At 40.3% G+C, this 14,131-nt stretch overlaps 1 protein-coding gene across 1 annotated transcript; it reads right to left on the reverse strand.

Moving 5' to 3' along the window:
* Positions 1–10,209: 10,209 nt before the first annotated feature.
* Positions 10,210–11,160, reverse strand: LOC135232518 (olfactory receptor 11G2-like). The gene has a single exon (XM_064291898.1). The coding sequence runs from the start codon at positions 11,143–11,145 to the stop codon at positions 10,210–10,212; it is 936 nt and encodes a 311-aa protein (XP_064147968.1). The 5' UTR covers positions 11,146–11,160.
* Between the last annotated feature and the right edge of the window lie 2,971 nt (positions 11,161–14,131).

The following is a 14,131-nucleotide window of genomic DNA, read 5'->3' on the forward strand; positions in this document are numbered from 1 at the left end:
AGCTAGGGTCTGGGGACCATGGTTTCTGAGGACTTCTAGGTCAATTGGCATAACGAAGTCTATTTAGAAAATGTTCTCTCTCCCACTTTGGTGAGTGGCATCTGGGATCTTAAAAGCTCGTGAGTGGCCATCTAAGATGCATCGATTAGTTCCATCCCACTTGCAGCAAAGGAGAATGAAGAACACTAAAGACACAAGTTAAATAGTAGCCCAAGAGACAAAAGGGCCACATAAACCACAGACTTCATCAGCCTAAGACCAGAAGGACTAGATGGTGCCGGGCTTCCACCAGTGACCACCCTAACAGGGAAAACAACAAAGAGTCCCTGAAGGAGCCATAAAAAAGTGTGGAGCAGAAGTCAAATTCACGTAAAAATGCCAGACTTAATGGGGTCTGACTGAGACTGAGGAACCCCAGAAGCCATGGCCCCCGGATGCTTGTTAGCCCAGAGCTAAAACCATTCCCAAAGCCCACTCTTCAGACAACAGTTAGACTGGATTATAAAACATCAAATAATGCTCATGAAGAGTGTGATTCTTAGTTCAAGCAGATACACGAGACCAAATGGGCAGCTCCTATCCAGAGGCAAGATGAGAAGGCAGGCAGGGACAGGAGTTGGTTGGATGGACACAGGAAACCCGGAGCGGAAAGGGGGGATGTGCTGCCACATTATAGGGATCACAACCAGTTCACATAACAACATGTGCATAAATTTTTGTGTGAGAAATTAACTTGAGCTCTAAACTTTCACCTAAAACACAACTTAAAAAAAAAATTTCTTAGGAAAAATATAAATAATTAAAAATGAATAAGGATATTAACAGACAAATTATAACAGTGGTAATTCCAAAGGCCAGTGACATAGGAAAAAATTTCTCAATCTTATCACTAATAAAACAGGTATCAACGACATTACCAATAGGCTGTTTCCTCTGGCCCATCAGACTGGCAGAATTTAGTGATGATATGCATATTGTTTGTGGAAACGTGAATGTGTGCAGTCTTGAGTGAAAGTAAGCTGACAATATCTGTTATATGCATTGGCCTTTGACCCAGAAATACACTGAGAGTCTATCCTATAAAAATAAAAATGCAAGTGTGTATATATATATATATATACACACTTGCATTTTTATTTTTATAGGATATGTATACATATGTGTGTGTGTGTGTGTGTAAACCAAACCCATTGCCATCAATTCTGACTCATAGCGAGCCTATAGGACACAGCAGAACTGCCCCATATGGTTTCCAAGGAGCAGCTCATGGATTTGAACTGCCAGCCTTGTGATTACCAGCCAGCTCTTAACCACTGCCGCCTGGGCTCCATATATATGCTTTTTGATGGTTGCAATCTTTCAGAAGAAGATTGCCAGAACTTATTTCTGAGGTACCTCTGGGTGGATTCGAACTGCCAGGCAGTCCCTTTTGCCAACTGAAGCAGTAAATTGTAAAACATCAGGCAGGCTTTCTTGAAGTGCCTCATAGACCCCTTCTAGGGACATTCCTGATCTTTATCTTGAGGTGAATATGAGATGTAATAAGCCGTGCTGAAATATTTCACTTTCCTGTTCTCTCACACCTCACCTTTCCACACTCTGAACACACTACTCCCCAGCACTCTCCCGCAGCAACTTAGGTCCTTTGGTCAAAGTACATAACACAATTTTAATTTTTTCTCAGCCTAGACTGTGGGTTATCCACTTTATCAGATTCATTTTCTAGCTCAGCACCTGACATTTTGAAGGTGTTAAGTTTTTAAAATAATTTTTATTGTGCTTTAAGTGAAAGTTTATAAATCAAGTCAGTCTGTCACGTATAAGCTCTTATACACCTCATTATATACTCCAAATTACTCTCCCCCTAATGAGTCAGCCCGCTGCCTCCTTCCAGTCTCTCCTTTCATGACCATTTTGCCAGTTTCTAACCCTCTCTACCCGCCCATCTCCCCTCCAGACAGGAGATGCCAATACAGTCGCCAGTGTCCACCTGATACAAGTAGCTCACTCTTCATCAGCATCTCTCTACAACCCATTGTCCAGTCCCTTCCATGTCTGATGAGTACTCTTCAGGAATGGTTCCTGTCCTGGGCCAACAGGACAGGACCATCACCACTGGGATTCTTCTAGTCTCAGTGAGACCATTAAGTCTTGTCTTTTTATGAGAATTTGGGGTCTGCATCCCACTGTTCTCCTGCTCCCTCAGGGGTTCTCTGTTGTGCTCCCTGTCAGGGCAGTCATCAGTTGTGGCCGGGCACCATCTAGTTCTTCTGGTCTCAGAATGATGTAAGTCTCTAGTTCATGTGGCCCCTTCTGTCTCTTGGGCTCACAGTTGTCATGTGAACTTGGTGTTCTTCATTGTCCTTTGATCCAGGTGGGTTGAGACCAATTGGTGCATCATAGATGGCCGCTTGTTAGCATTTAAGACCCCAGAGGCCACACTTCAAAGTAGGATGAATAATGTTTTCATAATAGAATTTATTATGCCAATTGACTTAGAAGTCCCCTTAAGCCACAGTGGCCAAACCCCTGCCCTTGCTCCACTGACCTTCGAAGCATTCGGTTTATCCTGGAAACTTCTTTGCTTTTGGTCCAGTTCAGTTGAGCTGACCTTCCCTGTATTGAGTATTGTCCTTCCCTTCAACTAAAGTAGTTCTTATCTAATATCTAATCAGTAAATAACCCTCTCCCACCCTACCAACCTCCCCCCTTTTGTAACCACAAAAGAACATGTTCTTCTCAGTTCATACAATTTCCAAGAACTTATAATAGTGGTCTTATACAGTATTTGTCCTTTTGCATCTGACTAATTTCACTCAGCATAATGCCTTCCAGGCTCCTCCATGTTATGAAATGTTTCACAGATTCGTCACTGTTCTTTATCGATGTATAGTATTCCATTGTGTGAATATACTATAATTTATTTAACCATTCATCTGTTGATGGACACCTTGGTTGCTTCCATCTTTTTGCTATTGTAAACAGAGCTGCAATAAACATAGGTGTGCATACATCTGTTCGTGTAAAGGCTCTTATTTCTCTAGGGTATATTCCGAGGAGTGGGATTTCTGGGTTGTATGGTAGTTCTATTTCTAACTTTTTAAGAAAACGCCAGACAGATTTCCAAAGTGGTTGTACCATTTTACATTCCCACCAGCAGGGTATAAGAGTTCCAATCTCTCCGCAGCCTCTCCAACATTTATTATTTTGTGTTTTTTGGATTAATGCCAGCCTTGTTGGAGTGAGATGGAATCTCATCGTAGTTTCAATTTGCATTTCTCTAATGGCTAATGATCGAGAGCATTTTCTCATGTATCTGTTAGCTGCCTGAATATCTTCTTTAGTGAAGTGTGTGTTCATATCCTTTGCCCACTTTTTGATTGGGTAGTTTGTCTTTTTCTGGTTGAGTTTTAACAAAATCACAGAGATTTTAGAGATCAGGCGCTGGTTGGAGATGTCATAGCTGAAATTTTTTTCCCAATCTGTAGGTGGTCTTTTTAGTCTTTTGGTGAAGTCTTTAGATGAGCATAGGTGTTTGATTTTTAGGAGCTCCCCGTTATCTGGTTTCTCTTCATCATTTTTGATAATGTTTTGTATTCTGTTTATGCCTTGTATTAGGGCTCCTAACGTTGTCCCTATTTTTTCTTCCATGATCTTTATCACTTTAGTCTTTATGTTTAGGTCTTTGATCCATTTGGAGTTAGTTTTTGTGCATAGTGTGAGGCATGGGTCCTGTTTCATTGTTTTGCAAATGGATATTCAGTTATGCCAGCACCATTTGTTAAAAAGACTATCTTTTCCCCAATTAACTGACACTGGGCCTTTGTCAAATATCAGCTGCTCATATGTGGATGGATTTATATCTGGGTTCTCAATTCTGTTCCATTGGTCTATGTGCCTGTTGTTGTACCAGTACCAGGCTGTTTTGATTACTGTGGCTGTATAATAGGTTCTAAAATCAGGTAGAGTGAGGCCTCCCACTTTCTTCTTTTTCAGTAATGCTTTACTTCTCCGGGGCCTCCTTCCCTTTGATATGAAGTTGGTGATTTGTTTCTCCATTACTTTAAAAAATGTCATTGGAATTTGGATCGGAAGTGCATTGTATGTATAGATGGCTTTTGGTAGAATAGACATTTTTACTGTGTTAAGTCTTCCTATCCATGAGCAAGGTATGTTTTTCCACTTGCATAGGTCCCTTTTAGTTTCTTGCACTAGTACTAGGATTCCTTAGGGTTTTCTGTGTATAAGATCATGTCATCTGCAAATAGAGATAATTTGGCTTCTTCCTTGCCAATCTGGATGCCCTTTATTTCTTTGTCTAGCCTAATTGCTCTGGCTAGGACCTCTAGCACAATGTTGAATAAGAGCGGTGATAAAGGGCATCCTTGTCTGGTTCCCGATCTCAAGGGAAATGCTTTCAGGCTCTCTCCATTTAGAATGATGTTGGCTGCTGGCTTTGTATCTATGCCCTTTATTATGTTGAGGAATTTTCCTTCAATTCCTATTTTGCTGAGAGTTTTTATCATGAATGGGTTTTGGACTTCGTCAAATGCCTTTTCTGCATCAATTGATACGTTCATGTGATTTTTGTCTTTTATTTATAGGGTGGATTACATTAATGGTTTTTCTAATATTAAACCAACCTTGCATACCTGGTATAAATCCCACTTTGTCAAGGTGGATCATTTTTTTGATATGTTATTGAATTCTATTGGCTAGAATTTTGTTGAGGATTTTTGCATCTATGTTCAAGAGGGATATAGTTCCGTAATTTTCTTGTTTTGTGGTGTCTTTACCTGGTTTTGGTATCAGGGATAAGGTGGCATCATAGAATGAGTTAGGTAATAGTCCATCATTTTCTATGCTTTGAAATACCTTTAGTAGTAATGGTGTTAACTCTTCTCTGAAAGTTTGGTAGAACTCTACAGTGAAGCCATCCAGGCCAGGGCTTTTTTTTTGTTGGGAGTTTTTTGATTACCTTTTCAATCTCTTTTTTTGTTATGGGTCTATTTAGTTGTTCTACTTCTGATTGTGTTAGTGTAGGTAGGTAGTGTTTTTCTAGGAATTCATCCATTTCTTCTAGGTTTGTACATTTTTTAGAGTACAATTTTTCATAATAATCTGATATGATTCTTTTAATTTCAGTTGGGTCTGTTGTGATGTGGCCCATCTCATTTCTTATTCGCGTTATTTGTTTCCTTTCCTGTATTTCCTTAGTCAGTGTGGCCAATGGTTTATCAATTTTGTTAATTTTTTCAAAGAACCAGCTTTTGGCTTTGTTAATTCTTTCAACTGTTTCTCTGTTCTCTTATTCATTTAGTTCAACTCTAATTTTTATTATGTGTTTTCTTCTGGTGCCTGACAGATTCTTTTATTGCTCGCTTTCTATTTGTTCATGTCGTAGGGACAGTTCTCTGATTTTGGCTCTTTCTTCTTTATGTATGTGTACATTTATCGATATAAATTGACCTCTGAGCACTGCTTTTGCTGTGGCCCAGAGGTTTTGATAGGAAGTATTTTCATTCTCGTTACATTCTATGAATTTCTTTATTCCCTCCTTAATGTCTTCTATAACCCAGTCTTTTTTGAGCAGGGTATTGTTCAGTTTCCTAGTATTTGATTTCTTTTCCCTGATTTTTCCCTTATTGATTTTTACTTTTACGGCCTTGTGGTCTGGGAAGATGCTTTGTAATATTTCGATGTTTTGGATTCTGCAAAGGTTTGTTTTATGACCTAATATGTGGTCTGTTGTAGAGAATGTTCCATGTGCACTAGAAAAAAGAGTATACTTTGCAGCTGTTGGGTGGAGTGTTCTGTATAGGTCTATGAGGTCAAGTTGTTTGATCGTAGCAATTAGGTCTTCCTTGTCTCTATTGAGCTTCTTGCTGGAAGTCTTGTCCTTCTCCAAAAGTGGTGTGTTGAAGTCTTCTACTATATTTGTGGAGGTGTCTATTTCACTTTTCAGTTCTGTTAAAGTTTGTTTTATGTATCTTGCAGCCCTGTCATTGGGTGCATAAATATTTAATAGGGTTATATCTTCCTGGTCAATTGTCCCTTTAATCATTATGTAGTGTCCTTCTTTATCCTTTGTGGTGGATTTAACTTTGAAGTCTATTTTTTCAGAAATTAATATTGCCATTCCTGCTCTTTTTTGATTGTTGTTTGCTTGATATATTTTTTTCCATCCTTTGAGTTTTAGTTTGTGTCTCTAAGTCTAAGGTGTGTCTCTTGTAGGCAGCATATAGATGGATCGTGTTTCTTTATCCAGTCTGAGACTCTCTGTCTCTTTATCGGTGCATTTAGTCCATTTACATTCAGTGTAATTATAGTTAAGTATGTGTTTAGTGCTGTCATTTTGATGCCTTTTTGTGTGTGTTGTTGACAATTTCATTTTTTCACTTACTTTTGTGTGCTGAGACATTTTTCTTTGTAAATTGTGTTTTCCTCATTTTCATAGTAGTTGAATTTATGTTTGCTGAGTCATTATGTTTTCCTCGGTTTTTATTTTGAGTGATGGAATTGTTAGACCTCTTTGTGTTTACCTTAATGTTTACCCCCGTTTTTTCTAAGTAAAAACTTAACTTGTATCATCCTATATCGCCCTGTTTTCCTCTCCATATGGCAGTTCTATGCCTCCTGTATTTAGTCCCTCTTTTTGATTATTGCGATCTTTTACATAACGACTTCAATGATTCCCTGTTTTGAGCATTTTTTTCTTTTTAAAATTAATCTTAATTTGTTTTGTGATTTCCTTATTTGAGTTGATATCAGGATGTTCTGTTCTGAGACCTTGTTTTGTGTTTGTATCTGCTGTTATTGATTTTCTGACCAAAAAATTTCCTTTAGTATTTCATGTAGCTTTGGTTTAGTTTTTGCAAATTCTCTGACCTTGCGTTTATCTGTAAATGTTTTAATTTCACCTTCATATTTGAGAGAGAGTTTTGCTCGATAAATGATGCCTGGCTGGCAGTTTTTCTCCTTCAGTGCTCTATATATGTCTTCCCATTGCTTTCTTGACTGCATGGTTTCTGCTGAGTAGTCTGAACTTATTGATTCTCCTTTGTAGGAGACCTTTCTTTTATCCCTGGCTGCTTTTAAAATTTTCTCTTTATCTTTGGTTTTGGCAAGTTTGATGATAATATGTCTTGGTGATTTTCCTTTTGGATCTATCTTATATGGGGTTCGATGAGTATCTTGGATAGATATCCTTTTGTCTTTCATGATGTTTTCTGCATCAGATCTTCAACTATTCTCTCTGTATTTTCTGTTATCCCTCCCTGTTCTGGAACTCCAATCACACGCAAGTTATTCTTCTTGATAGAGTCCCACATGATTCTTAGGGTTTCTTCATTTTTTTTAATTCTTTTATCTGATTTTTGTCAGCTATATTGGTGTCAATTCCCTTATCCTCCAGGTCCCCCACTCTGCATTCTAATTGCTCCATTCTGCTCCTCTAACTTCCTATTGAGTTGTCTAATTCTGTAATTTTACTGTTAATCTTTTGGATTTCTGAATGCTGTCTCTCTATGGATTCTTGCAGCTTATTAATTTTTCCACTACGTTCTTGAATAATGTTTTTGATTTCTTCAACTGCTTTATCAGTGAGTTCCTTGGCTTTTTCTATAGATTGCCTTATTTCCTTTATGAGATCATCCCTGATGTCTTGAACCATTCTGTAAATTACTTTTTTATATTCTGCATCTGGCAATTCTAGGATTATATTTTCATTTGGGAAAGATTTTGATTCTTTAATTTGGGGAGTTGTAGAAGCAATCATGATCTGCTTCTTTACATAGTTTGATATCGACTGCTGTCTCCAAGCCATCTATGAGATATTGTAATGATTTATTTTATATTTGCTCACTGAGTCTTATCTTGGTTTGTTTTCTTTCAATATATGTAGATGGGCTACTAGATTGCACTGTCTTGATTGTTGTAGCCTTTGAATCACTTATATCCTCTTACCAGCTGGTTTGGGCCGTTACCAGAAATATAAGCCTAAGAGTCCATTCACTATTCTTGAGTAGAATCTGATTTGGGGTCACCAAGTGTGTGGGGTAGACTGTCACCTATTCGCTTAGAGGAGAAGTGGTGATAGCTGTGTACACCAGATTCTAGAAGCAGCAGGGGGTCACACTCCAGGGGGGACAGGATGCTGACAGGCTTCCCCCAAGTGCCAGTGAGGTAGGTGTGTCTCTATTCCTAAAGCACTTTGGTGGGTGGGCTCTGCAGCTGTACCTTAGGCCCCCAATGCATGTACCTCTACAGACTGGTAGATGTCACTATCCTCAGACCCCTATGGCAGGAGGTTAGGTGGTTTGGGTGGAGCTTCAGCCCTCAGTTCCCCATTGTGGGTCAGTGAGGGCTCTGTTTAATAGGTAGAGATATCAGACCCAGGAAAATTGTCTTTCCAGTAGTCTGCTAAAACAATTACAGTCAGATCACTATTAGAATTGCTTTTGCATTATAATAGCCACCTTGTTCCCTGTAGGGATGAAAGCCTAAGACTGTGGATCTCATATGCTTGGCTGGAGGTGGTTCTGTATTTTTAGTCCAATTTTGGGAAGTCAGGGAAGGATTCTTGGTCCCTGGGTTTTTTGTAGCTGCTTCTCTCAGGCCAGGAGAATTTTAGTTTTCTCTCAGGCCAGGAGAATGTGTTAGGAAAAGACAAAGCAAACAAACCAAAAAAACCCCAGAGCACTTCAATCTTTGGCCCAGGAAATTCCAATGTTAATGAAGCCACCTGGGAAGGGGAGGGGAGGTATCAGATAGATAGGAGAGAGAGTAGCACCCAGGAATATAGACGAAGTAACTTATCTTGTTTGGTGATGACTGTTTTATCTGAGATTCCTGAGGGGTGTGTAGCCTGTGTGCGTTGGCTGGGTTGAGATTGCCCCCAAGGGTCATGCCCGCGTCCTGTGCTTGTGCTGTCTCAGAAGCCATGGTCAGTTCCTCTGCTTTCAGGCCAAAGCCCAGCGCCAAGGTTCCCCAGCTGGCACGCTGCACTCCTGGCTCCAAAACCAGTCGCTGCCTCCCGGTGACTTCTCCTATCAGCCGCATCACTGAGCTGCCTGCATGGACTGGCTGGGCTTCCCCTGAGGTCACTTCTGGGGGCTAGGGCTGTGCCCCAGATTTGCACCATCTCAGGATGTCGTGCTCAGCTCCCCTGCACCCAGTCCAAAGCCCGGTACCAAGGTTTTCTGACTGAGACATTGGCTCCAGGCTCCGAAAACAGTCGCTGCTTCCCCGTGGTTGATCGTTCGTTCTCTCTTTAGCCGTGTCAGTGTGCAGCTTGCTTGTGCTGTCTGAGACTCTATGGAGGTTACCCCAGGGGGGCTAGGGGTTAGGGCTGTGTCCTGTTTCTGCCCCGCCTCAGCAAGCCACTATCAGCCCTGCCACTTGGCACCAGGAAACTGCGAGGGCTCAAGGCTGTGGAGGAGGTCGCGGGTTCCAGAAGGGGTTGCTGGTTCAGGGCGCAGCTTTTCACTCACCTGTCACTCAGGTCAACTCTTTAGATCTGTGTTTGATGGTCAGGGTTCGTAGATTGTCATGTATGTGATCGATTCACTTGTTTTTCTGAGTCTTTGTTACAAGGGGGATCCGAGGTAGCGTCTAACTAGTCAGCCATCTTGGCCCCGTCTCCCATTAAGTATTTTTTAATGAGTAAAGAAGATAAAAAATAACAATCCTGAAAAAAGACCACTTAAAACTTTATCATAGTTAATTTCCTTCACACTTCCTCAGAGGACAAAGTAATTCCCACCTTCTCCAAAAACAACAAGTCTGGTGAAATGTCTGTAGGTTCTCAGGTCCTGGCACCTTCATTTTTCCATTAGCTTACTTTCTAGATTCCCCAACAAACCAGGAATTGTCTCAATTCTCAGAAAATTTACTAGTAGACACATCATCTTTCTTCTTTCCCTTCTCGTCCTTCTTCTTCCTCATAGAATATTGTATGTGGTACAAAATTCAAAAGGTACCAAAGGGTACAGAGTGAAAATAAGTCTTTTTCCTTTCATTATATCTAAGACGTCCTCTCTTCCCAGATGCAACCACTGCTAGGTTTCTTCTCGGTCATTTGAAAGATTATTTTTTTTTAAACACACACACACAAGTTTATATTTTTTATACATAAATAGCAGTTTACATACTGGCATTCATTTATTCACTTAGCAATATATATTGGAGGTGGTGCCAAGGTTTTAATTTTTATGTTCCAAGAAATTTCTGCAGAGCATATTTCATATCTTTGTTCCTCAGACTGTAGATCACAGGATTAATGAGTGGGGTTCCTGCAGAATAAAACAGGGTCACAATCTTCTGCATTCCAGATTCATGCTTGGATGTTGGGCTCAGATACATGACCATCACTGAACCATAGAAGAGTGAAACCACAGCCAAATGGGATCCACAAGTGGAGAAGGCCTTTCTTCGTCCAGATGCTGAAGGGACCCTCAATACAGCTCTCAGAACCAGAGCATAGGACCCCATGATAGAGAGGAGAGGAATAAATGAGAGCAGAGAACTTAAAATCATCCAGAGGAACTCTATCACCGGGGCTCTGGGACAGGTGAGTGCCAACAGAGGACCTGGGTCACACAGGAAGTGATCTATAATCCTAGATCCACAGAAGGACATCTGGGAGATGATGATGATAGGGACCGGGAACCAGAGGAAATCAAGTATCCAGCAGCTGACCACAAGATTGGTGCAGAGACGTCCAGTCATAACAGTGGGGTAATGCAATGACTGGCAGATGGCAAGGTAACGATCAAATGCCATAACTGCTAAGAAAAAGCATTCTGTAGACCCCAGGGAGGAAAAGAAATAGAACTGCAGAAAGCACCCAGAGAAGGAGATGACCTTGGTCTCAGAGAGGAAGCTGGCCAACATATTGGGGACGGTAGAGGTGACATAGCAGATCTCCAGGAAGGAGAAGTTGGCAAGTAGAATGTACATGGGTGTATGGAGTTTCCAATCCCAGCACACAGCACAGATGATGGAACCATTCCCCATGAGGGTCAGAAGGTAGACACCAGAGAAGAGCACAAAGAGGAGGACCTGACCCTCCCTGGGGCAGGGGAAGCCCAAGAGGATGAAGCCAGTGACGGTGCCGGAGTTGTTGGGGGTGTTGAAGATTTTCATGTGTCTGTGAGCTGTAAAAGACCAGAAAATATGGAATAACACTGTAACAACAGATGGGGACCCAGATTTATATTTAAAGATTCTTGGGAAAGAAAATAAAGACTTATGTATCAATTGCTACTCTTTCTTTAATTCCGAAATATTGTCCTGGCTTGCTCTTTTGCTCTCATTCATATTTTCATTGCTGTTCAAATAAATTTTGTTCAGAATTGATAAGCTCTTGAAGGAGAGTGTCTTAGAGAAATTTGGAAATTATATTAGACTGTATACTTAGTAGAATATCTGTATATCTATGTATATATGTATATATACATAGATAAAGATAAGTGTGTGTGTGTATTCCCCTAAATAAAATATATATGTATATAGAGAGATATGTTGTCTTTGTTGTGTGCCATCCAGTTGATTTTTGACACGGTTATGTGTGTGTGTACTCTTCTAAGTATGATATATACGTATATAAAGAGGTATAAATATATACATCTACGTTGTGATATGTCTATATATATATTCATATCAATATCTATATCAGAGTCAACTCTGACTCATGGCAACCCCATTCATTTCACTGTTGAACTGTGCTCCATAGGGTTTTCAATGGTTGATTTTTGGGAAGTAGATTGCCTGCCCTTTCTTCCCAGGTGCCTCTGAATATAGCCCTTACTAAATTAGGATATTAACAGGAACACAAAGGTTATCTGTTGCCCTTACCTGGTATATACAATCTCAAATGTAAGATTTTCGAACTGTGACTTAAGACACTAAAGAGTCTCTATTAGGGGTAACTCCTAATAGGAATATTCCAGGTTTATAAGACCCCTCAGGACAAAGGGCATAAAGTTGCAGGAGCAGGTAGTTACTCTTATAGGTAACCACTTATATAAGGCTCTCTCCAGATATCCCCCTGCCAGGTAAGGATATGGGTGATTAGAGAGTTGTGTTAGGAGAGGGAAAAATTTAGTGAGGGGGACTGGGGGAGGGTATAATTTTGAAGCTCAAATAATTCACAAAAAGTTCCTTTCTTTTGGTCAAATTTGTTTAAGACATTATTTGATTTCCACAGCAAGGGGGACTCACACAGCCAATAAAAAAGTCTCCCAAGGGGGGGCGGAGCCAAGATGGCGGACTAGGCAGACGCTACCTCGGACCCCTCTTACAACAAAGACACGGAAAAACAAGTGAATCAATCACATACATAACAATCTACGAACCCTGAACAACAAACACAGATTTAGAGTCAGAGAACGAACTAATACGGGGAAGCAGTGATTGTTTCCAGAGCCTGGAGCCAGCGTACCAGTCAGGTACGGCACAAGCACAGAGAGCGGCTCCACCCCCCTGAACTAACCCCGGGAGGGAGACCAGCCGGTACCGTGGGCGGCGTGGGACGCAGCCCGTAGGAGAAGTCCCCGGGAGGCAGTGACTGCTCTTGGAGCAGAAAGAGCAGCGTCCGAGCCGGGGAACCGTCCCGCAGGGATTTGGACTGTACGCAGGCGGCTTCATTAACATCTGAATAGCCTGAGCCAGAGGGAGAACTCTGATAGGGATCTGACTGCATTTTTTTTTAGCGGATTTTCTGGAAAAACTAGTTTCCCAGTGATGGCTCGGAGACAACAATCCATATCAAACCACTTAAAGAAGCAGACCATGACAGCTTCTCCAACCCCCCAAACAAAAGAATCAAAATCTTTCCCAAATGAAGATACAATCTTGGAATTATCAGATACAGAATATAAAAAACTAATTTACAGAATGCTTAATGATATCACAAATGAAATTAGGATAACTGCAGAAAAAGCCAAGGAACACACTGATAAAACTGTTGAAGAACTCAAAAAGATTATTCAAGAACATACTGGAAAAATTAATAAGTTGCAAGAATCCATAGAGAGACAACACGTAGAAATCCAAAAGATTAACAATAAAATTACAGAATTAGACAACGCAATAGGAGGTCAGAGGAGGAGCAGACTCGAGCAATTAGAATGCAGACTGGGACATCTGGAGGACCAGGGAATCAACACCAACATAGCTGAAAAAAAATCAGATAAAAGAATTAAAAAAAAATGAAGAAGCCCTAAGAATTATGTGGGACTCTATCAAGAAGGATAACCTGCGGGTGATTGGAGTCCCAGAACAGGGAGGGGGGACAGAAAACACAGAGAAAATAGTTGAAGAATTCCTGACAGAAATCTTCCCTGACATCATGAAAGATGAAAGGATATCTATCCAAGACGCTCATCGAACCTCATTTAAGATTGATACAAAAAGAAAAACACCAAGACATATTATCATCAAACTCACCAAAACCAAAGATAAACAGAAAATTTTAAAAGCAGCCAGGGAGAAAAGAAAGGTTTCCTTCAAGGGAGAATCAGTAAGAATATGTTCTGACTACTCAGCAGAAACCATGCAGGCAAGAAGGGAATGGGACGACATATACAGAACACTGAAGGAGAAAAACTGCCAGCCAAGGATCATATATCCAGCAAAACTCTCTCTGAAATATGAAGGCGAAATTAAGATATTTACAGACAAACACAAGTTTAGAGAATTTGCAAAAACCAAACCAAAGCTACAAGAAATACTAAAGGATAATGTTTGGTCAGAGAACCAATAATATCAGATATCAGCACAACACAAGGTCACAAAACAGAACGTCCTGATATCAACTCAAATAGGGAAATCACAAAAACAAACAAATTACGATTAATTAAAAAAAAAATACACATAACAGGGAATCATGGACGTCAATAGGTAAAAGATCACAATAATCAAAAAGAGGGACTAAATACAGGAGGCATTGAACTGCCATATGGAGAGTGATACAAGGCGATATAGAACAATACAAGTTAGGTTTTTATTTAGAAAAATAGGGGTAAATATTAAGGTAACCACAAAAAGGTATAACAACTCTATAACTCAAGATAAAAACCAAGAAAAACGTAACGACTCAACTAACATAAAGTCAAGCACTATGAAAATG

This window comes from Loxodonta africana, chromosome 10 (assembly GCF_030014295.1).
Source record: "Loxodonta africana isolate mLoxAfr1 chromosome 10, mLoxAfr1.hap2, whole genome shotgun sequence".
Lineage (NCBI taxonomy): Eukaryota > Metazoa > Chordata > Mammalia > Proboscidea > Elephantidae > Loxodonta > Loxodonta africana.

Bases quoted from the DNA above. Each gene is read 5' to 3' on its own strand.
- LOC135232518 (XM_064291898.1), bottom strand. From the start codon at position 11,145: ATGAAAATCTTCAACACCCCCAACAACTCCGGCACCGTCACTGGCTTC.